Here is a 25397-nt window from a genome sequence, read left to right as displayed (position 1 = left end):
CGGTGGTGGGTGTGAGGTGGCATGTGTCTTAGGCAGCTCTGCTGGGGCAGATGGTGTCAACAGCAGGACAGCCTCCACTCTAGGGTCCCAAGTGTTGCACATCAGGTTGGCGCCATCAATCAGGTACTGCACCACCTCCGGTAACGTGAGGAGCTTGCAGTCGTATATGGCCCAACTCCTCTGACAGACAGAGCGCTTCATGAAAAAGAACCACTGGGGCTGCCAGGGACCTCCACTGCTCACCGCATTTCTAACAGGGAAAGTTTTTCAACACACAAAACCTGCCCGACTGTGGTACACCTGCGATGATGTCAAGCACCTCTGTAGGGCTCGAGCTGGGCAACTTTTAGGGTGAAGTGCATGGAGTCACTGGTAGTTGAGGAGCCTAAAAATTTTGTCTCTGTGGAAGCAAACAACAGCCGTGATTGCAGGAACTGAAATGCAGCAGGTGGATGGCAGTGGGGTTCAGCCGGGTGATGGGACAGGAGCGTGTGCCGGGACTGTGATGATCTGCGTGAGCTGATACAGTGGCTGAGAAAAGCATGAAACCCAGTTTTACGCACTTTTAGATTGGTAGGGTGGGGGTGTAAGGGAGGGGTGGTTGATTACTGGCCGAGGGCAAACTCTAAGGTAGCAGTAAGATCAGATTCACCCTGCGACATAATGCTTCACTCCCTGTGTCAGTGCTGGAATGGTGGAGTAGTGTGTTGCACAACAAACGTGTGCTGGTGTGGCAAGCACTAGATGGATGGTGGGGAAATATGATGTCAGCAGCCATTAGATGCAACTGGCCACAGTGTGGAGCTTGGCCTGTGGGAGGGGGAGGGAGTGGGGATGCGTGGGGAATCAGTTTACACAGTTTTAAAAAAACACTGTTAATGTTCTTCAAGTACGGTAAATGAAGCTAAGCTAACACTGCGATCAAGGGAATATGCAAATAGTAAAATGATCTTGTCCGACAGAGATCAACTTCGCCCATGGTACCTCAAGTTTGTTTATTTGTACTTTTCTGTGATCAAACACAGAGACTAAAGCAAATACCAGATACAAATAAATGGATTTGAGATACTGTAGGTAAAGCTAATCTACCACAGTTGCGATTTCAGTCTTCTAACGACTGTGTGCGTGGTGCTGCACTGGTTTGCATACAGTTCAGAACAAGAGGTCTTATCTTACCACACTCGTTATAATTTAATGGGCCACCTGAAGCAGATACTCCACACTTATGACATGAGAAAAAAATGCTCACAATGTTGTCTTTTGTTGGGTGATGCATAATCTGCTACAGCGCAGTAGTAGTGCATCGTCACACACTCTCTCATTGAACTATCAGTCCTGTAGTTGATAACCACGGGTTAACATCAAAATGATTGATTGCAATGCTCACAAAAGAAAGAGTGTCTCTGGACACTTTAAAGAGATTTTCCAGCACTAATGTGAAGTAATTTATGGAAATTACATATGAATATAATGTATTTAAATCTTGGGTTTATACACATCATGATAAAAAAAAGTACATGTGTAAGTCTGGTTTGAACACGAAAGTACTTCAGGAGCATGGTACTACTGAAGGTACACCTGCATATTTTTGCAATTTGGAAACTCATTACATGGACAATTATTCATGCGGGTGGGGTTGAAACTCTTAGGGTGCCAAGTAAGGCACCAACGGATCAGGGATCAGCCCTCAAATTTTTGGACTGGAAATCAAACACCACATATTCGTTATCTAATAAAAATGTATTAAAACCCAATTTTCCTTCACAACATGCCAAGTAATTTAATCTAAAAAGTGATTAGTTTAATAAAAACATACGACTAATAACTTTTAATAAGAATTTTGTAATCATTTCATTATTGAGGTGAAATTTTTAGTAACATCTGCAATACATTTATTACTTTTCTTATCTTTGCTTCCACCTCAAAAAAATGCTCTTATATATTACATGCCTACAAGCAGCTACAAGAACAACTAGCAATCAAAGGGGATAATAAACAAACTGGACACTTTTTACTATGTAAGCTGTTTATTTCACTTACAAATCCATGCAAGATGCTGTGAGATGATAGTTCGAAGCAACTCTGTGGCTGATACAGAATATTTGAGATAAATGATCATTCTTTGATTAAAGACAAATCACAATTATGTTGAATAAAATTATAAATAGAAAGCACAAAATTCCTTACACATTTTATCAGTTAAGTAAGAGAGCAAAGAAAGATTACATTCTAATTGAATTCAAGTACTGTTAGATTTGTAACACTGTAAATAAAAAATAAACAAACATTTATCAGAATGGTCGAAATTTAAAGTACTGAGTTGTTATAATTAAAGTGCAGCTACCCACTGAGGTCCAGTGTGAACTGTAATTATCATATGGTAGCAAAATTTGGTAGATATGCTAATGTGTTAAAGTAGAACCGATTTACGCTAGAGGGGGAGGTGGGTAGTTTCAATTTTGGCCACCAGATGCAAATAAAGCACTGTACACTGTTTGTATGATATACACACTGTCATTTGACTAGCCATTATGTGAATAAACAGTGAGACTATTGAGAAAAGAGACCATGCACTATTAGTGAAACTCTTATGTGAATTGCAGTGGTTACAGTGCTGCATCGAGCGAGTATCACTGACTGAAAGATTTGATGAGACACCCGATGTCATTAAATATTTTAAAGATTATGATAATGAAATTCACAAAAATGGGTTAGTTTAGTGTGGCACTTGGAAGAGGATAGCATCCTACCCCGGTGGAAGTCTGAACAAAGCTGTCTTTACTCTAGCTGACCATGCAGCCCCAGGTAGTACAAGCGCTCGTGCAGTATCATGAGAACTGTCCATCCCATGGTCAACCATACGGAAAGTTATGCAGTTTATTTTACACTGGCACCTGCACAAGATCCAGAAAGTACAGCAACTGAAACCTCAAGATCTGCAGAAACATTCTGAATTTCTCACCATATGTGACTGTGTGGTGCGTATTCACAACTACCATTCTTCTTGGTACATTCCTCTTTGCAGAGACTATACCCAGACGGTCTGTCAGGTGTACTGTAATGTCTGTACATTATTCAGACCTCCTTGTACAGCATGTGATTCCTGTTCTGTAACAGTGCAATGGTGTGTAAACCACTGTTTTCATGAAAGATGGGGCAACACCTCATGCCGCTCACCCAGTGAAAGATCTGCTTAATGCAACCTTCCACCGATATTTTATCTCTCAAAGTTTTCCAGATGCATGGCCTGCAAGATCACCTGATCTGAATCCTTCAGGCTTTTGGCTCTAGGTATATCTAAAAGAATGTGTTCACCTGGGTACGTTCAGTCTCTACTTACTCTGAAGGTCAGTACACAGGAAATAATCATTCAGATTCCACCACAACTACTGCGAGCAAATGCTGATCACACAGTCTTAAAGATGCATCATCTTGTTGACATCTCTGTAGCTCATACTGAGCAAACTGTGCAAGCAAATGTTAATAACTAAATCTACATTGTGCCTTTCTCATTTGTTTGGCATTCTCTGCCTATGTCCCATCTGTAATATATCTCAAATGAAAATAATTCTGTCAGTTTTTCTTGCATTCACAACTCCAGATTTGCACCTGGTGGCCAAAACTATTTTTTTTCCATTCTAAATCAGCTCCACATTAATGCACTAGAATACCTGTCAAGTTTCACAGCCACAACATTATTAAAAGGAAAGCTGCCACTCACCATATAGCAGAGATGCTGAGTCGCAGATAAAGGCAGAAAGCTCAAATTGTGAGTGTCTTTTTGCTGTGCCTATGTGCAACTCAGTATATCTGCTATAAGATGAGTGGCACTTTCCTTTTCATAATATGTTACATTATATCCCGGATTTTTCCACTGTATCAAGTTTCATTGCCATTAAGATAATTACAGCCCACACTGGATCTCAGTTAGTAGCTGCACTTTAATTAAAACCCTCCCGTATATAGTGAATTATAGTCTTTGGAACACAAAATTTACACGCCTATTTTCTTGTAGTGACTGCAGTATTTCTGAAAAGTGACTTTTACAACTATAGTGTAATCAAGAAAAAACAGCTGTGACCATGGCTCCTCAATAAACCTCTTCTGCTCAATTCCATTCTGTGTATCAATCATCTATTTGTGGCATTCATTAATCATTATCACATCTTCCATCATTTTATCCTTCAGTCTTGTTTTGGTCCTCCTCCTCCTCCCCTCCTTCAGAAAAATATGCAAGGTAGGCTATTCTAGATACATGCCCTGCCCAGTGTAGCCTAATTATAAATATTAAAATGTTTATACAGTGCATGTAAGCTTTCCTCCCCCCCCCCCCCCCCCCCCTCATTTTTCAGTTCTTGGGAGTAGTTATCCATGCTATGTGGAAAAAAATTCTTTTAATTCTTGTTTCAAATATGACAGTCCTTCCTCAACTTAGAATCTTACAAAAATACTGCAACATTCAAGGAAGTTGCAAGCTTTCCTGTTAGCAGCAGTTACGCATCAATTTCTGTATCATTTCAGTTATTTTGGCTATAAAGGATTCCTACTTGCAGCCCGTTGCGACATAATGGCTATTTTGCAATTTGTGTACATTATGTTTGAGAGATTATCTTCTGGGATAAAGTAAAATATCGGAATATCACGTTTAATGGGTGATACTATTTGGTGCAGGAATTCATTTGAAATGTGTTTTCATGACCTATCTCAGTTTTTGCTAGGGTGTGGTTAAATAAAACAGGTGAGATGTAATCATCTGTATGCTATCCAAAGTTCAGTCTAAATTTTTCAACCTTCCCAAAGAAGTTTTAATTTGGCAGAAGTTTTCTTTTCTACATATCAGTAATAATTTAGTTAGTTTTGAGGAGATTTCAAATTGCATGATAGTATTCATTAGTGTTCGGCAATGTATGTTGTCTTATTCCTTTTTGAAACAAGTAAGAGTTGTGTTACTGGTCTGAAACACTCAGGTAGTTGCTGTCTATGGCCTAAATGTGTACACATCTGTTTCTCCGAAAGTACCACTGCTCTTCACCATAGAAAACTATCTGGTCTCCTTTCTTTAAAAACATGGGAAAAAAAACAAGAAATGGAACAAAAACATATGTCAAGGAGCCCTCAACAGACTTCATGTCACCCAAGAAGGCACAGATTTCACATCTAAGAATATGAAAACAAAAACATGCACCAACAAAACATTTCTAAAAAAGCCTTGCTTCTGTATTTATCACTTTTGCATGTTGTTGCTTTATTAAGAAGCAAGCAAATAGCAGTTATTTGGTAGCGTAGAGGGAGGTACAATTCTTTACATATAATTATTTCATTTTGCTCCCACATCATCTTCAAATCTCAAAACAGTTTATTTGAGTACAGCCATCTATCTCATACATAGTAGTTCCACAGTTAAAATATGATTTTTTTCTTTACATCTCCTCCCCTCGACTAATATTGCAAATCTATGTAAACGTAATTCAGAATTGAAATAATTAATGTTTTATATTTCCAATTCCTTTTTCTCCTGCAGGGAAAAAATCCTGATTTTCCTACAACTTTGTTGTTTCATGATTAAGATCTGAACTCTTCATTTCCAAAAATAGCAATTGGATAATTAAGTAAGTGCATTATTCAACCTCTTATTCTTTATTGTTGGAACTACAATATCTGCTGATAATTATGGACATCTATATTCATTTGGATAACATATGCTGATTATCGACTTCTTCTTGCCAAATACAATAGTAGGTACATAGTTGCTGACAAATCCTGTACACAAGAGATGGAGGATAGTGACAGTATCATTATTCTCATGCTAAGGAAGACTAGATCATCTTTGTCCTCCTGTTTCCAAACATCAGTTTTTATTCATATCTTTGCATGTGTTTTGAAATAAGCAAACGAATGTATTATACATTAAATTTTTCTTAAAATCTGTTTCATAATTCATTACCTGGTGTACACGTAACTGCTGATAAAGCTGGATTGTCGACTTCATGAATTGCTTTTTGCACTATGGTTTCAGCCTGCACCACACAGGATACTAGAAAAAATGGAAGTAATTTCAGAATCTCGGCACAAATTTTACAAATTTCGTTATCACTCCCTAATTAGCAAAAAATAGCCTATACTCAATGATATAATAATAATATTAATAATAATAATAATAACAATAATAATAACAATAATAATAATAATAATAATCCCCGTGGAGGCCCGTGAAAAGAATAGGCCTCCGGTATGTTCTGCCAGTCGTAAAAGGCGACGAAAAGAACAAACCACTAATAGGGCTAACCCCCCTTTTAGTGTGATTACTTGGTTCAGGACAGAACTAAAGAAGCCTCGGACAAGTGCCGTCATGGTCGGGGACGACGCTTGAACCCTATGCCCGCCCACAATGGTAACGACACTGCTAGCCAACTGGAAAAGGATTTAAATCCGAATAGAGGTGTTTTGCAGGATATGCTTCCTGCAACCACCCTAGAAGGAAAACAAAGACAGAGGATGAGATGGTCAGATGAAGTTAATCGACACCTCATGTTCTGTTATTACCAAGGAACAAACCTAGGAACCAACATAACTGGATACAGATCACAAGTATACACAACATTTATTACCAGATACCCAGAATTAAAATTTTTAACAGAACAACGACTAGCTGATCAGATCCGTGTAATAATCAAAAATAACAGGATACCCCAGTCAGAATTAGAAAACATCAAACAACAAGTACAACAAATACTGGAACAAAATAATGTGCAATCAGAAGAGGAAGAAAACACAGTAATGGACTCAAACATCCCAGAGCAAACAAACAAAGACCAACACGCATCAATTAAACAATCAGAGGAAAACGAAATCTTAAGACAGCCACCAGAACAAGCACAAATAGAACACGAAGAGAGACACGTGTTAGATATAGAAGAGAAATTTCAGCCGACGTATATAGAATACAAAGACACAAATACAGACATTAGACCATTCTTGCATAGACCGCCAAATAACCCACAAGTCGAAACAACAATAAAAACTATCAACACAATCATACACAACAAAATAAATGAACACACAACTATGGAAGAGTTACAACTACTGGTTTATATAGGAGCACTCACTACACTAAATATACACACTAGGCAGAGATCAGAACAAACCAACACACAGAAGAAACCCACAAAACCAGCATGGCAACACAGGTTACAGATCAGAATAGAAAAACTGAGAAAAGACATCTGACAGCTAACACAATTTATAAGAAATGAAATATCAGACAAAAAACGAAAAAGCTTAGGTAAAATCTCACAACAAGAAGCAATAGAGCAATTAGATGAAAAAAAGCAGAAATTGCAAGCATTGGCCAAACGACTTAGAAGATACAAAAAAAAGTGAAAATAGAAGGAAACAAAACCAAACATTCAACACAAACCAAAAGAGATTTTACCAAACAATGGATAACACACACATTAAAATAGACAATCCACCAAACATATCAGACATCGAACACTTCTGGAGCAACATATGGTCAAACCTGGTACAACATAACAGGCATGCACGGTGGATACAAGCAGAAACAGACACATACAAGATGATACCACAAATGCCTGAAGTGATAATTTTGCAACATGAAGTCACCCGAGCAATTAATTCTACACACAATTGGAAAGCCCCTGGAAATGATAAAATAGCAAATTACTGGCTAAAGAAGTTCACCTCAACACATTCACATCTAACTAAATTATTTAACAGTTACATTGCAGACCCATACACATTCCCTGATACACTTGCACATGGAATAACCTATCTGAAACCTAAAGATCAAGCAGACACAGCAAACCCAGCTAAATATCGCCCCATAACATGCCTACCAACAATATACAAAATATTAACTTCAGTCATCACACAGAAATTAATGACACATACAACACAGAACAAAATTATAAATGAAGAACAAAAAGGCTGCTGCAAAGGAGCACGAGGATGTAAAGAGCAACTGATAATAGATACAGAGGTGACATATCAAGCTAAAACTAAACAAAGGTCCCTACACTACGCATACATTGATTACCAAAAAGCCTTTGATAGTGTACCCCACTCATGGTTACTACAGATTTTGGAAATATACAAAGTAGATCCTAAATTGATACAGTTTCTAAACACAGTAATGAAAAGCTGGAAAACCACACTTAATATCCAAACAAATTCAGATAACATCACATCACAGCCAATACAGATTAAGCGTGGAATATACCAAGGAGACTCATTAAGTCCTTTCTGGTTCTGTCTTGCTCTGAACCCACTATCCAACATGCTAAATAATACAAATTATGGATACAATATTACTGGAACATACCCACACAAAATCACACATTTGCTATACATGGATGATCTAAAACTACTGGCAGCAACAAATCAACAACTCAACCAATTACTAAAGATAACAGAAGTATTCAGCAATGATATAAATATGGCTTTTGGAACAGACAAATGTAAGAAAAATAGCATAGTCAAGGGCAAACACACTAAACAAGAAGATTACATATTGGATAACCACTGCGACTGCATAGAAGCGATGGAAAAAACAGATGCCTATAAATACCTAGGATACAGACAAAAAATAGGAATAGATAATACAAATATTAAAGAAGAACTAAAAGAAAAATATAGACAAAGACTAACAAAAATACTGAAAACAGAATTGACAGCAAGAAACAAGACAAAAGCTATAAATACTTATGCTATACCAGTATTGACCTACTCATTTGGAGTAGTGAAATGGAGTGACACAGACCTAGAAGCACTCGATACACTTACACGATCACAATGCCACAAATATAGAATACATCACATACATTCAGCAACAGAAAGATTCACATTAAGCAGAAAGGAAGGTGGAAGGGGATTTATAGATATAAAAAACCTACATTGTAGACAGGTAGACAATTTAAGAAAATTCTTTCTAGAACGAGCAGAAACTAGCAAAATACACAAAGCAATCACTCATATAAATACATCAGCTACACCATTGCAATTTCATAAGCACTTCTACAACCCTTTAGATCACATAACATCAACAGATACAAAGAAAGTAAATTGGAAAAAGAAAACACTACATGGCAAGCACCCGTATCATCTAACAGCCACACATAGATCAAGACGCATCCAACACATGGCTAAGAAAAGGTAATATATACAGTGAGATGGAAGGATTCATGATTGCGATACAGGATCAAACAATAAACACCAGATATTACAGCAAGCATATTATTAAAGATCCCAATACCACAACAGATAAATGCAGACTTTGCAAACAACAAATAGAAACAGTAGATCACATCACAAGCGGATGTACAATACTAGCAAATACAGAATACCCCAGAAGACATGACAATGTAGCAAAAATAATACATCAACAACTTGCCATAAAACATAAACTAATAAAACAACACGTTCCCACATACAAGTACACACCACAAAATGTACTGGAGAATGATGAATACAAATTATACTGGAACAGAACGATTATAACAGATAAAACAACACCACATAACAAACCTGACATCATACTCACCAATAAAAAGAAGAAATTAACACAAATAATCGAAATATCCATACCCAACACAACAAATGTACAGAAGAAAACAGGAGAAAAAATTGAAAAATACATCCAACTGGCTGAGGAAGTCAAGGACATGTGGCATCAGGATAAAGTCGACATTATCCCAATTATACTATAAACTACAGGAGTCATACCTCACAATATCCACCAGTACATCAATGCAATACAGCTACATCCAAACATATATATACAACTACAAAAATCTGTAATTATTGATACATGTTCAATTACCCGAAAGTTCCTAAATGCAATATAACATATACCATACAGTTACAAGGAAGTCACGCTTGACCGAGGTCCGCGTCACATTCCATTTTTAACCAGACTTAAGTCTGAGAAAAAAAGTCAAGAAGATAATAATAATAATAATCTACTTGACTCAAAGTTAAATTAGAATATTAAGTTTAAATATCAGTTAAATTTACAAATCATACAACAATAAACATAATGCAGAAGACTTCAGTAACTGTTCAGGAGAATCCCGTTCTCAAGACTGTTTTTAGATGGTCAACTTCCAATAAACAATGTAATCTACATTCTATTTGTAAGTTTTGAAACTGAGTATTTGAAAGCAAAAAATGTGCAGCCAAACAGAACCTTCCAAGAAGTTCAAGCAGTATACCTTATGAAGAGGGGCATTTAGGATGACTTACAAGGAAAATCAGTTCCTGGTCTCCAGTTGACTATTGTGGGACGATGGTAGTTCTCTTATATTTTAATTGGCAGTGTAACTCAATTGATTAAATGAGTGAAAAGAGCTTCACCAGACATTTTATTTGAGATACTAAGATGCCAATTCTTATCATTTCAGATGACAGTAAATGACTTTCATTTCAAAAGTACAAGCTAAATTATAGTAAAGACCTAATGGAAGCTAGGCTGTTGAGCATGTGAAATCAAAGTAATCGCCAGTCCACTGTTGTTTGCATTTGTCAGATAGTGACAGAGTCCAACTAAACAATCAAGGCAGATGTGTGGTCCAGTTAGTCATTTCTCAACAGAAGAGACACAGTCAATTATTCACATCAGCCAGAGCACATGGAGTGAGGAAAAAAGCCAGACATCGGTACCTCTATTTTAACAATTGAGAAGCATGTATTTAAAAATGGTGACTAGAAATGCTGAAGGTAAGATATCTACCCTTCATCCCAATTATATTGATCTGCACAAACTGAGGTCCTCATAAATCAGCCAACTTTACTGGCAAACTGTTGCCCATACACTTCATAGTCCTGAAATCATAATCAATGGCTACCATCACTTACAATTCACCAGAAAGTGCATGATCTCAGTTTAAGAAAACTAAAGCCTAAAATTTTGGTTGCAATCTTTCCAATCCTAAATCTGCAGAATTTTAGTTAATTGAGTGAAAGAGGTTATATGTCTGATGAAGTGTCAGTAGCACAAAAAAATGATTTAAGAATCCATCTTTTTGAAACCACTAATACATTCAAGTTGTTTGCTTTTCATTTACTTCGAGATCCCTTCTCTGAAAATGACTGAACTGCATAGCAGATACTACTTCCTACTGTACCAATTACTAGGGCATCTTCTCATTCCTTTCACGTATGGAGTGCAGCAAGAATGATTGTTTAAGTGCCTCTACACACACTATGATTAGTATAAACCATAATCTTGTCCTCGTGAACCCTACGAGAGCAATATTTATGGTCTGTGTGATATTCTACTTCATATCCTGGAGCTAACCAGTATTGCCAAATGTAAATGGACTCCATGTAAATTATATTTAAAGTTTCATCTTCGCAGACATATGAAGAAACTGTACTTTCTGAAGAAATATACCTCCTCCCTTTCCTGTTCCACTGACAAATAATGAATACATAGGAACAAGAATAACTTTTTGGAAGCCTCCATATGGAATTTTATAAACCAAAGAAAGCATTTGCTTCCACTTTTCAGTACAGTTGCCCGCTATAATTAAATATTTTTTCTATGTTAAGAGATTTTCCATCCATTCCTTGAACACAATACAAGTTTCTGCCATAGCATCACTTTGAAAGAAAAAAACCGGGAACTTCATTCCATTTTGACAATTTATGTTCTTACACCAACATGTTTGTCATGAGCAATACTTACCAAGTATGCTTTTCATTCTATCCTCTGCCTCTTTCTTTAACTGATCCTGCAATTTTTTATGCTTAGCTTCTGCTTCCTGTAACTGTTGATCTAACTCTTCCTTCTGTGATAGCAAATCGTGGAGTTCACTTTCAAGATTACTTTTCTCTTTTAACACCCAGTCCACTCGCGCTGCAAGTGTCTGTAAGCAAACGTATCCATCTTCCTTCAAGCAATAGTATTACACAAAAGAGAAATACTTTAGATGAAACATGTGTAAGATAAAACATTTTCATTTTAAATTTTATTTCGATTGTTTTAAACATTCTTATATGATTCCATATTTCATTTCAAATTGTAGTAATGTTTCCCAACTTTTAAGCATGTAATAAAACTACACATCATATATGTAAAATTACTGGATCATGCTAAAGAAAGGCAAAGGGAAGGCTGTGGGGCAGCCTTATATTATATATTTTACTAACCTCATTCTCCAATTTTGCATTTTCTTGTGCAGCCTTCAGTGCAGCTACCTGTTCGCTAGCCTCATTTGCTGACTGTACAAGGTTCTGCTCCATTTTTGATCTCTCAAACTGCATTTCCTGCAATTTTGCTTCTGCTTCTGCTTGCAGTCTCTGAGTTTGATCACTTACAGTTCTTGCATGAAGTAACTGTTTATCTACATCTGCTTTCTAAACAATGCAGAAAATGGCGTAGGTAATTTTATTTTTGATTACATTACATTTCATTAATACTTGTTCCATAGATCATGAATACAACACTTCATAATGATGTGAAACTTGTCAGTTTAACACGAGTTTTCTTTACAGAATATAATTTTTTTTTCACTTACTACTTAATATCTAAAAATTCAACTACTGAGCAGAAGGAGTTGTCATTCAGAAAGCCTTTGAACTTGTTTTTAAATATTTGTTGGTTACCTGTCAGAATTTTAATGCAATTTGATAAATGACCAAAGACTTTTGTGGCAGCATAATTCACCCCTTTCTGTACCAAAGTCAGATTTAACCCAGAATAGTGAAGATGATTCTTTCTTCTAGTGTTGTAGCTGCTGGCTTGGAATGAATGACTGCATACTAAATATCAACAGTATGTGTCTCATTCAAGACAGGGCAGAGATGGGCTCATTTATGATGGATACAGGTACTTCAAGACTAGATAATGAATTAGTCCAAACTCAGACTAGAATAATGAGGTTATGGTATGGGAAGACATGACAATGGAAGGTTACACAGAGATGTACATCTCAGCTTGTACTTCAAAGAAAACTTAGCAGCCAGAAGTAGAGACAGACAGTACCCAGCTCCATGGGCAACTTTGCAGAGGTGCAACTGCTGCAAATGTACTCTTATGTACAACAATTCCTGTTGAACTCAAGACAGTGAATTTCTTCAGAGTGAAAATTTTACCCTCTTGATCGGCTGACAAGACAGCCAGTTATTAATAATATAAAATAAGTTTGGTATGCATTGCACAGAAACTGCAGCCTTTTAAGGTGTTATAAGGCGTTTTTCCAAACTGTTACACAGCTCATTCCTAGGAATGGCATCAATTAGCAACAGAGTCCTTAGAACATCAAACAGAGAATACACCATGTCATAGCCAAGCATATGATTGAGCTTATCTATCATGGATACTGTAAAACACGTGATTGTGTAGTAACTGAATATAATATGGTCCTTAATAGGGTGTAAGATCACCACAGATAGCAAAACATAATTCGCAATGTGATCCTATGCTGGCCACATGTTGGGTAAGGATGTGGTCATCCTACAATACATCAACCAAATACATCTTGTATGTGCTCCATGGGATTTAAGTCAGTGGAACAAGCAGACCAGGCCATTCGCCATATATCTTCGTTTCAAGAGCTGCTCCATCCGTGCAGTTCAACGTGGTTGCACATTGTCATCCATAAAATGAACTTTTAACTGAACGGACTTCTGGAAAGATGGACATAGGAAAGGAGTAAAATGTCACAACAATACTGGGTGTACTGACTTCCAAAACTTCACATTATTGTGGCATTGTACTACTACTCCATGTGCCTCCGGCCCCCCACCCCACACACACACACACACACACACACACACACACACACAAGTACCGTGGAGCATGTGCGAGATGTGTTGTGAAGACATACTGCAGAACGTCCACATGCACCAGTGACCATCCAGCAGTTGTCAACCCACACACGTACTTTCAAGAACAACGTCCCCCATTTGTAACGTTCAGGATACCATCATAAATTGTGATGACTTCAATGTAATTATTGCCTCTGAATATTTCATTTCTGTTCATCTTACTGTGTATTTCTTTCAGTTGCCTTCTATACTACACTATACTGTAGCTTGTCTTTCAATGGACCAGTATGGTCCAAGTTTCACCACATTGACACATCATGCAAAAGTTACTTTTGTCCTGAAGTTTCGTGCACCACTGTAGTTTTGAGTCTTTTCAAGCTCATCTTCACTGTTGTTGTATAGCACATGCTGGATACTCCCAGAGTTATTTATGGTGATATGAAGTGCTCATAGTGAATAATTTTTAATCTGCTTGCCAAAAGGCAATAAAAATTGGAGTTGCCACTGGATATTAACAATACTACAAGGAAGAAAAATTTTATTTTTGTTGTTGAGAAATATAAGCAGCAGATCCAAGACAGACAATAAAATCTTTTAATAGTGAAGTGGAACGAGATGAATGTAGGCTGGAACCAATGCGAGGGAACTGAGTTAGCAATAATGTAAAATTTATTATAGTTTAGTAAAGAAAGGCGGGAAAGAAATGAAAAGGAAAAAAGTCTTTGAAACCTGTCACATGGAAAGTAATATACTTGTGAATCAAGTTGACTGATAATGTCATAACTTATGAAAGTATGTTACCTGTTAACAAATTACATCTTATCATCACGTAATGGAAAAGATATGTTTTCTTACCATAAATCAGTTGCAGATGTGTTAATGAAGCCAACACCGGGATATATACACAGGGATAAGGAATTAGTGAATCACTGGCACTGAAAATGGATCATTAATTTGAAGGTAGATTAGATGTTTGCTGTACACTGCCTTTATCCCATACCCAGCACTAGCAGACTTGGTCCAATCTCAGATGCTCATCAGTCATTTCTTAACATAAGCCTTACTAGTTTCCTCTTTCACTCACGCCAATTTTTGGTTGTAATTGCCTCCAGGTATCTCCAATTTCCCAAATGACCCCATCATATATTTTGAAAATAACCCAACTTTGGCAATCATACATACTCACATGATAACAAAAATTCTGATAGCAAATTTACCACATGGTACCAGTTTAATTCTAAACTATGCTTACTGCCATCTCGATTCTAACTACTTCAATGAAATCCAATACTGAATAATGAAAATGGAATGGAGATTATCAGTTAAATGAATAATAGTACGGGGCACAGGAAAGGAGAATATATGAAAGGATGAAGTACACACCAACAAAGAGAACTGAGGTTATAAGTTCAGTGAAAGATTACTGCAGTTCTTCAGGAAAGGATCTATCGATTTAAAAATACAGTACCCCTAGAGACATGACGTACTGAGTGGAATAGTTAAGCCCAAGCATTCTTGCCAGGGAAAATTCACAACGAAAGCAGCTTTATAGAAACTGAAGTGCAGCAAGGCAATAGTGAGACTGTTATGAGTGTCTGCTAAAACTTCTATATCCAGGGAGCCACAGATAGTGTAGATCCTTAGTGTCTAGTTCTAAAGAGATGACAACTGGTTAAAAGTAACATTCTGTAATTTTCAGTCATTAAGAGCCAGCACTGATGACATCTAATACCACAGCAGTGCATATTATCCCATACTGAACTGTTCTTTAATAATACCCTGTTTATGAAACTCAATTTCTTTACAGAGATGAATGTGTGATGTCTAAGATTTAGATTACTGTGTTCCATCACTCGGCCTGGCACTGAAGGTAAAATTTCTTCCCTCACCACCTAACCAAACATTTTGATTCATTCTATGTTAAATATGTATCTTAAATAAATATAAACCAAATTAACACACAGTCCTTGAATGTTCCACACTTGGTACATAGATCTCCCTCAACTAATCACATCACTATAGTTTTTTTTATTAAAACTGAAATTATATGAGAGTAAAAGATTAGAAGTAATAATACATTATTACAGTATGTTGATATGATCACATTTGGATAATGTTCCTTACATGTTCCAGTGGTTATTTAAAATTTACAGGTAAGCCACAATACTTTTTTGTGTCTGTTCATTCACATTTAAAGGTGACAAATATTAAATAAACTGAAAAATTCCTAATCTTGGTCACATTTTGACTTATTTAAACATTTATCAGTTTTAACTTTGCAAGCATCATTACATGTTTAAGAGAGCAGTGACATGCAAGGAACATATCAATTTACAACTACATTTCCTACACACCTCTGCTCTTTTTAAAACCTGAAGGTCATAGATCTGATGCCACAAAATGTTTAAATAAATCAAAATGTGCCAAGATTATGAATCCTTCCAGTTATTTATCCATCAACACCATTAATTTCCTCCATAGGACCATGCGATCTCTTTTCACAACAAACATTTTCTGAAAGCCTTTCACTTTATTTAATTATACAGATAATGACATCCACATGGTCAATATTTCTGTTGTGAACAGGAAATCCCCCCTTTACAAAGAATTTTATAGTAAGTTTGAAAGCAACTGTTTGAATAAGAAATTATTACCTGTCGTATTAGCTGAATATGTTCCTCTCTCAGTTTTGTGTACACCTCCTTTAATTTCTGAAACTTTTCCTCTATTGTTTTGGCCTTCTCTGTAATACAAGTAATACAATAAACAAATGAAAATGTAATTTAATCTCGACAGAGAAATAATAAACTGATTCTGAAACAGTAAATTGTTTTACTTTCTGTTTCCTGGTATCTTGAAAAATCCTCCGTCTGCTGAAGTAGGTCATCCTTCAGCTGTTTTTCCTGAAGAAGTTCACTGTCCTGAAGAAGAAATAAAAATAGTGAATCCCTTTACATCAATAAACAATACATTAGTTACAAAGATAATGTGAAATTTTTATCGAGCAGTACAATGCTATTGTGACTCAAGTTGTAATATGGCTCTGAACACTATGGGACTTAACATCAATGGTCATCAGTCCCCTAGAACTTACAACTACTTAAACCTAACTAACCTAAGGACAGCACACAACACCCAGCCATCACGAGGCAGAGAAAATCCCTGACCCCGCCGGGAATCGAACCCGGGAACCTGGGTGTGGGAAGCGAGAACGCTACCGCACGACCACGAGATGCGGGCAAAGTTGTAATATATTTTTATAATTATAACAACTGAAAAACAAACACACACACACACACACACACACACACACACACACACACACACACACACACGACCACACTGTCCTGTGCTGGCCAACTATACTGTCTTGTCCCAGCCGACCACACTGCCCTTGACTGGGGTGATAGGTAGAGTTGGGTAGATGGGTGAGTGGAGAAACAAGGTGAGGAATGGGAGAAAACATTGGAGTATGTTGGCTAACTGCTTGGAGAAGATGTAGCAAGTGTACTGGACAGGAATATGGCACCAGTGAACTGCATGGAGAGTTGTGGGTAGTGCATAATGAGGTGGAGGGGGAGGCAGGACTGAGAAACAGGGCTGCAGAGAGGAGTGTGAATGTAGGCCGAGTAATGTGGAGGTCATGGGGAAGGGGTGGAGGTCCATGTGGGACAGAGGCTAGCAGAGATCGAGCCCAAGAGGATTACAAGATTAAAGACTGTCTTGCAAGGAAAACTCTCATATACATATTTTAGAGAGACTAGGGGAAAGGATCCTCGTAGCTTGGGCTGTGAAGTGGGCACTGACATCTAGCATGTTGTGTTCACCAGCATGCACCGCAATTGGCCACAGTTTGTCAGTGACCGTTCATTTCTGCACACAGCTGATTGGTGCTCATGCTCACTTAAAGTTCCTCTAATAGGGTAGGATGCCTGTGATAGGACTGGACTGGACTGGATGTTCTGGGTGGGTGCATAAGACAGGTCTTGCCCCTGGGTCTTCCACTGGGGTACAACCCATGTGGCAAGGGGTTGTTACTAGATAAGGATATACTAGCATATTTTGCAAGTGGGTGGGTGGCAAAATACCACTTTGGGATGGGTGAGAGGATTATAGATAAGATGTTTCCCATTTCTAAGCATGCAGATACTGTTGACTGTTAGGGCCTTGATGTGGACACAGGTTTTTATGGAGCCACCAAAGAGGTAGAGTTCAACAACCGCAAAGAAAGCATACTGGGGCAAGGAGGAGTGCAACAATCATCAATATTCAAATAAATGTCTCTTAACTGTGGAACCATTCTACAACTCACAGTGTAAATTCTTTTTGTTTTCAATCCTCAAACCGTGAAGCCATTTTTGACAGATCCTTCAGCCACCTTGTGTGTGTATTATTTTCACTTTTCCTACATCTGCTTCAGATGTTTGCTTCATGCTTTTTCCTCTAACTTACAATGATGTGACAAAAGTCATGGGACACCTCTAAATATTGTGTTAGACCTCCTTTTGCCCAGCACAGTGCAGCAACTCAATGTGGCACGGACTCAACACATCCCTGAAAGAGCCCTGCAGAAATATAGAGCTGCGCTGCTTCTACAGGCATCCATAATTGTGAATATGTTGCATATGCAGGATTTTGTGCACAAATTGACCTCTCAATTAAGTGCCATAAATGTTCGATACGATTCGTGTCAGTCAATCTGGGTGGTCAAATGATTCGCTCAAAGTGTCCAGAATGTTCTTCAAACCAATCAAGAAGGGATGTGAATGGTCAAAGTAGTTGAACAGAACCATTTCCTATCAATGATCAGTTCAGTTGGACCACAGGACCCAGTCCATTCCATGTAAACACAGCCCACACCGTTATGGAGCCGGAATAAACTTGCGCAGTGCCTTGTTGCCAACTTGGGTCCACGCCTCTGCAGGGACTGCCCCAGACATTAACCCTGCCATCAACTCTTACTAACTGAAATCGAGACCCATCAGTCCAGATCACAGTTTTTCAGTCATTTAGACGCCAACCATTGTCATCACAAGCCCAGGACAGGTGCTGAAGGCAATTTCACGCTGTTATCCAAGGCGCTCGTATAGGTTGTGTGCGGCCATAGCCCATTAATGCCAAATTTTGCTGCACTGTCTTAACGGATACATTCCTTGTACATCCTACGTTGACTTCTGTGGTTATTGTCTGTTAACAATGATAACTCTACACAAACACCACTGTTCTCTGTCATTAAATGAAGGTTGTCAGCCACTGCGTTGTCTGTGGTGAGATGAACTTTTGTATTCTTGGCACATTCTTGACACTGTTGATCTTGAAATACTGAATTCCTTAATAAATTCCAAAATGGTATGTCCCATGCAACCACCTCCAATTACTATTCCGCTACAAAGTCTTAACTCCCATCATGTGGTCATAATCACATGGGAAACCATTTCACATGAATCACCTGATAACAAATGACACCTCCACCAATTCATACCTTGTGTACATGAAACTACCAACATTTGTATATTTGCATGTCACCTCAGTGTACACCAGGCAATTTTACTTCCAGTATTTCCAAAATTGTTTACCCATGCTTTTCACTCATTTACAACCCTTTTCCCTACTTACAGCAACATTTCATTCTCAGGCGGTGCCTGTTCGATCAATCTATGTTAGTCCAGAAAAGTTTTCCTACCTGTAGTCCCACATCCTGTTGTATAAATGCCACCTGACCCATACAATCTCCTCCTCCTCCCCTCCCTGCTTTCAAACATGCCAGCCACAAAAATTACTTTTTCTGAATACCACCACTCCTTTCACGACAACCTTCAAATCTTCAGCGTCTGCCTGTCCCTATCCATCACTAATCTAACACTGGACAAACAAATCATGAAACAAGCTCCACATCACCTCTGCGCCCTTCAGAAAATTCTTTTACCAAGCAACCTTAACTACCTACACCCCATCTGCCAAACTGAAATCACTGCCATAAAAATTTTGAGCAGCAGTCTTGGCACCACCCCTAAACATTTCCAATTTACTGACATCCAACATCCATTTTGGAATATCAGTTGCAAACAATACCTATCGTGCCTCAAGTGAACTGCCTCATCAAACCCAAGTAGGACTTGGACCCTGCCTTGCTGACTTCCCGCATATCCACCTAGCCCAAACTCCTTCCCAACATCCCTCAAAACATAAGACACAAACCCAAAACAGTTGGCATCCTATCTAACAGCATTATCAATTCTACATAAATTTCAGTCCTATCCAAAGATTCATTTTCAATGTCACACTTGTATTCAAGCACCTCTCAATGTGGTATTCCATTCTTATGCAATATATACAGGGTGGTACAAAAAGGTACAGCCAAACTTTCAGGAAACATTCCTCACACGCAAAGAAATAAAATATGTTATGTGGATATGTGTCCAGAAACGCTTACTTTCCATGTTAGAGCTCATTTTATTACTTCTCTTCAAATCACTTTAATCGTGGAATGGAAACACACAGCAACAGAACGTACCAGCGTGACTTCAAACACTTTGTTATAGGAAATGTTCAAAATGTCCTCCGTTAGCGACAATACATGCATCCACCCTCCGTCGCATGGAATCCCTGATGCGCTGATGCAGCCCTGGAGAAGCACGAACAGAGTCTACATTTCGTACCGGGGTTGCGTAGACAAGAGCTTTCAAATGGCCCCATAAATGAAAGTCAAGAGGGTTGAGGTCAGGAGAGCGTGGAGGCCATGGAATTGGCCCGCCTCTACCAATCCATCGGTCACCGAATCTGTTGTTGAGAAGCGTACGAACACTTCGACTGAAATGTGCAGGAGCTCCATCGTGCATGAACCACATGTTGTGTCGTACTTGTAAAGGCACATGTTCTAGTAGCAGCACAGGTAGAGTATCCCGTATGAAATCATGATAATGTGCTCCATTGAGCGTAGGTGGAAGAACATGGGGCCCAATCAAGACATCACCAACAATGCCTGCCCAAACGTTCACAGAAAATCTGTGTTGATGACGTGATTGCACAATTGCGTGCGGATTCTCATCAGCCCACACATGTTGATTGTGAAAGTTTGCAATTTGAACACGTTGGAATGAAGCCTCATCTGTAAAGAGAACATTTGCACTGAAATGAGGATTGACACATTGTTGGATGAACCATTCGCAGAAGTGTACCCGTGGAGGCCAATCAGCTGCTGATAGTGCCTGCACACGCTGTACATGGTACGGAAACAACTGGTTCTCCTGTAGCACTCTCCATACAGTGACGTGGTCAACGTTACCTTGTACAGCAGCAACTTCTCTGACGCTGACATTAGGGTTATCGTCCACTGCACGAAGAATTCCCTCGTCCATTGCAGGTGTCCTTGTCGTTCTAGGTCTTCCCCAGTTGCGAGTCATAGGCTGGAATGTTCCGTGCTCCCTAAGACGCCGATCAATTTCTTCGAACATCTTCCTGTCGGGACACCTTCGTTCTGGAAATCTGTCTCGATATAGACATACCGCACCACTGCTATTTCCCCATCAAATGGGCATCTGCCAACTCCGCATTGATAAACATTGCACTGACTGCAAAACCACGTTCGCGATGAACACTAACCTGTTGATGCTACATACTGATGTGCTTGATGCTAGAACTGTAGAGCAATGAGTCGCATGTCAACACAAGCACCGAAGTCAACATTACCTTCCTTCAATTGGGCCAACTGGCAGTGAATCAAGGAAGTACAGTACATACTGACGAAGCTAAAATGAGCTCTAACATGGAAATTAAGCATTTCTGGACACATGTCCACATAACATCTTTTCTTTATTTGTGTGTGAGGAATGTTTCCTGAAAGTTTGGCCGTACCTTTTTTTAACACCCTGTATACTTCCGACCCCTTACCACACGGATCATACCCCTGCAGTAGATCCATATGCAAGACCTATCCAATGCAAGCATCAAGCACACCCTACTCCAATCCCTTCACAGTTACAGTCTATCCAGGGGCAGGGTCATCTGTGAAAGGAGCCGTATCGTAGACAAGTTCTGTTGTAACTGATGTTGTCATGGGCTGAGTTAACTGTCCAGTGGCGGAACATTCTGCTGAGCACAACATACTCAGTTCCGATGGTTGCTTCACAGTCCAAGCCATCTGGATCCTTTCCCACCAACAACAGATTCTCAGAAATACATAGATAGAAATTATCCTTCAAGACATTCTTTATTCCTATAATCTCCCTGGCCTAAATCACCACCCTCTGTCCCAAACCAACTTCCACCCCTACCACCATGACCATAACTGCACTCACACCCAACTACCTCTCACAGTTTAGTTTACCTTCTTCCTTTGTTCTACTCCTGTTAAGTCACAGTGTCCAATACACAACTCTCCCTACCGGTGCCAGAGCAAGCTCACTGGTGCCACATTCCCATTTCACATACTTGCTGCCTCTCACCCCCCCCCCCCCCCCCCCTTGACCCTGTCCTTTCTGCCCTTGCTTACTCCACTTAACTCAGTTCCTCACACCAGTTGGTCTGTATTTCTGGCACAATGTAATCAGCCAGTACAACATGTGCATTTCTATTGCCTGTGAATACTGGTTTATCAAAAAGCTCAGCAGTTTTGTTTATGTGCCAAGCAATGCCTCAACCATACTACACACTTTTACTTTTAATGCTTCCAATTTGTATATTTTTATAATCTTATAACATATCAAAACTAATGCAGGTCACTGTTTATCAAGGAAACAGCATATCACCCAATGGAAGACGGTTACTCAGCTGAAAAGTCAAAATGAATTAACAAGAGCCTGAAGATCGGCTTGGAATGTCAGAACCATGATTTCCCACCACAAATAAAACAAACTGGAACCAGCCACCGCTACACGAAAATTTATTCCAAATGAACTACATATATTATGTCTGACTGAAGAAATGTATGCTAATTTTACTCTCAGTACTGCAAAGAAATATGTATGGATTCTGATATCCATGTCTTAATTCAACAGTCACACAATACTAAATACTAACCTCCTGCTCCACTGCCATAATGAAATTTCTCTCTGTGGTGTAACACCTTGGTGCAACAGTATCACTGAGGTTCCCTAAGTGTGTTCACTGGGTTTGTGACCCCTTCTTTGTGTGGCTCACTGCAGAAACTTACAAGGTCACTGAAGCATGAGAACCGTTGACAATCAACAATGTTTCATCACTAACAGATAAAAATCATCTTTCACCCCATGTTCCTCTTCATTGAGGAATAACATCCTACTGACATGGAGTTTTAGGCATTTTATATTAGTTCAGATGCGAAAACATTAGGGACAATGTTCCCCATAACAACAGTGAAAGGTGCAAACAATATCTTTGTTGTCTACGATGATTTATGGAAACAATTACCAGAATTTATCCGAAACCCATTCTTATCATATAAGGAGGTATATTCTCAGCTTGTCTGATCTAATGGGAAGCAGTTGATACAAGTGATTGACGTGGAACTCTACAATGGCAAGGACGCCCTCCATCTATAAATGTGGACATCACATTTCACATAGGGACATGGTAATGATTGGAGGTATTTTATATGAAATTACCACAATGCAGAGTACAGATGGTAGAAGACATTATTTACAATGGGGTAATGTATTTTCTCCCGACATTAAACAACTGGAAATCTAATTGAGGCATTTCATCATATGAGTTCCAAGAAGATGTTTGCAAATACATTAAATCATTATTCAAAACAGTCAATGACTGCCAGAATTAGTGTTCAGTAACATGTCCCACACCAATGTCTGCTCAACGTGTGCTCAGCTGAGCAAAAGAATCTGAACCTCTCAAGTTGAAGAATAATATCTGAACCCCGCACAGCAACTAGGATATATGAAAATTTATTATCATGCTGCATCATGGTGTTGCAAATATCTACCAAAAGAAATAAATAAGTAAAAAATGTAACTGTCAATAATCTTTAATGAACCACTGTGCTGTACATCTACTAAAAACAAAGACAATGGACAAGGGGATGAGAAGAAACAACCCCCTCATTTTCCTATTCACCAGTACTTACCTTCTTTGCAATTCATATGGTTTGCATTTTTTTAATATTCAAATTTCTTTTATTTTATCTGCCAATACAGTTAAAACGGAATGTTGTCATATCTGCTACTTTCAACTGTAACTGGCTTTTCTTATATTCTCTCTGGGAGACAGAGTCTCCAGTTCGTACCAATCTCAATGTCACAGCAAGTGCAGTGATTCTTAGAGAATGCTAGACTACATTGCCTCAAACACACAGACCAAAGTGGGTGAATGAGCAATTTTGAAAACAAAACAGCGGGTACCTCAGTACATATTTTTACCTCCAAGTCAACACACAATGTAGCAAATCAAATACTTCCATAAGATTACTCTGTGCTGTGGCCTACTCATCCAGTGAAGATAGACACATCCAGTAATTTATATTGTACACTGCCACTAATACAATGAAAAGTTTATTTTATACAATATACATGAATTATACCAAAATGGGGGAGACATGCATTATACAAAAAAGGGGTGGGTGTGCATTATACAAAAACGGGGCAGGCATGCATTACACAAAAATGGGTCTGATAGAAATGGTTATGCAAATGATCAATTGAAGACAATTGCCTTCAGTTCAATTTTACACACAAGTCCACCAAAGTTAACCCTTCTAATGAAGCTATTATTCTCTATAGTATTCAGTCCAAAAAACCTTTGTTGCTAGTTGGGTCTCCAAGTCCATTATTCGCTCATTCAATTGTTCCACAATCCTTTTGTGCTCTGCTGTTAGTCTCTGAATTTCTTGACGAAGGCGTGCTATTTCCATATGTAGGTGTTCAATTAAATTGTCCCTGTAACAAGAAGTTGATTTCACTAACAATCTCCATTTTCCTTGTACTGTGACAAACCACTGAAGAACGTTATACAAAATAAAATGTTAACATGGTACACAATCACACAATGGGAAGTCCATGATGGACAGTAACAGTACTAAGAAAAGGATAGTTGCTAATCACCATATAGCAGAGATGCTGCGTCACAGATAAGCACAACAAAATGACTGTCAGAAAGTGAGCTTTCGGGCAACAAAGCCTTCATCGAAAATAGACATATCACACACACACACACACACACACACACACACACACACACAAGCGCAAGCGCAACTTACACACACACACACATGACCACAGTCTGGCTGCTGAGGCCAGCCCGTAAACAGGAGTACTTGATGGGAGAGGTAACCGGGTGGTGGGGAAGAGGAGGAGGCTGGGGTGAGGAGGGGGAGCAATAGCAGGGTAGGGGGTGGGGTGGGGGATGGTAAAGTGCTGCTTGTGGGAATGTACAGGGATGAGGTAGAGATATGGCATGGCAGATAGGCGCAGTCAGGGACTCAGACGGAGGGCGGTGGTAGCGGAAAAGGAGAGAAGTACAAGACTGTAGGTGTGCTGGTGGAATAGAGGACAGTGCAGTGCTGGAATGTGAAAAGGGCAATGACTAATGAAGGGTGAGGCCAGGAGGATTACAGGAACATACGATGTATTGAAGGGTGACTTCACACCCGCAAGTCACATCCCACAGTGGGGTATCGAAGC

At 38.8% G+C, this 25397-nt stretch overlaps 1 protein-coding gene across 4 annotated transcripts in view; it reads right to left on the bottom strand.

Moving 5' to 3' along the window:
• Positions 1 to 25397, bottom strand: part of LOC126167666 (huntingtin-interacting protein 1) — a 537667-nt gene that overhangs the window by 53133 nt on the left and 459137 nt on the right. For 3 of the 4 annotated variants that reach the window (XR_007535451.1, XR_007535453.1, XM_049920493.1), the window contains exons 9-15: positions 24515 to 24653; positions 16625 to 16709; positions 16443 to 16531; positions 12169 to 12375; positions 11705 to 11885; positions 5945 to 6034; positions 2041 to 2088 (exon numbers count right to left, since the gene is read on the bottom strand). Coding sequence is in view for 1 of the 4 variants with exons in the window: in XM_049920493.1 (XP_049776450.1) it covers positions 2041 to 2088; positions 5945 to 6034; positions 11705 to 11885; positions 12169 to 12375; positions 16443 to 16531; positions 16625 to 16709; positions 24515 to 24653 (839 nt within the window). In the remaining 3 variants the exon portion in view is untranslated. The remainder of the gene's footprint in view (positions 1 to 2040; positions 2089 to 5944; positions 6035 to 11704; positions 11886 to 12168; positions 12376 to 16442; positions 16532 to 16624; positions 16710 to 24514; positions 24654 to 25397) is intronic. The other variant, XR_007535452.1, reaches the window with a different exon arrangement.

Source organism: Schistocerca cancellata, chromosome 1 (assembly GCF_023864275.1).
Source record: "Schistocerca cancellata isolate TAMUIC-IGC-003103 chromosome 1, iqSchCanc2.1, whole genome shotgun sequence".
Taxonomy (NCBI): Eukaryota; Metazoa; Arthropoda; class Insecta; order Orthoptera; family Acrididae; genus Schistocerca; species Schistocerca cancellata.
The sequence above is the reverse complement of the archived record's forward strand: the minus strand, read 5'-3'. Positions and strand labels throughout refer to the sequence as shown.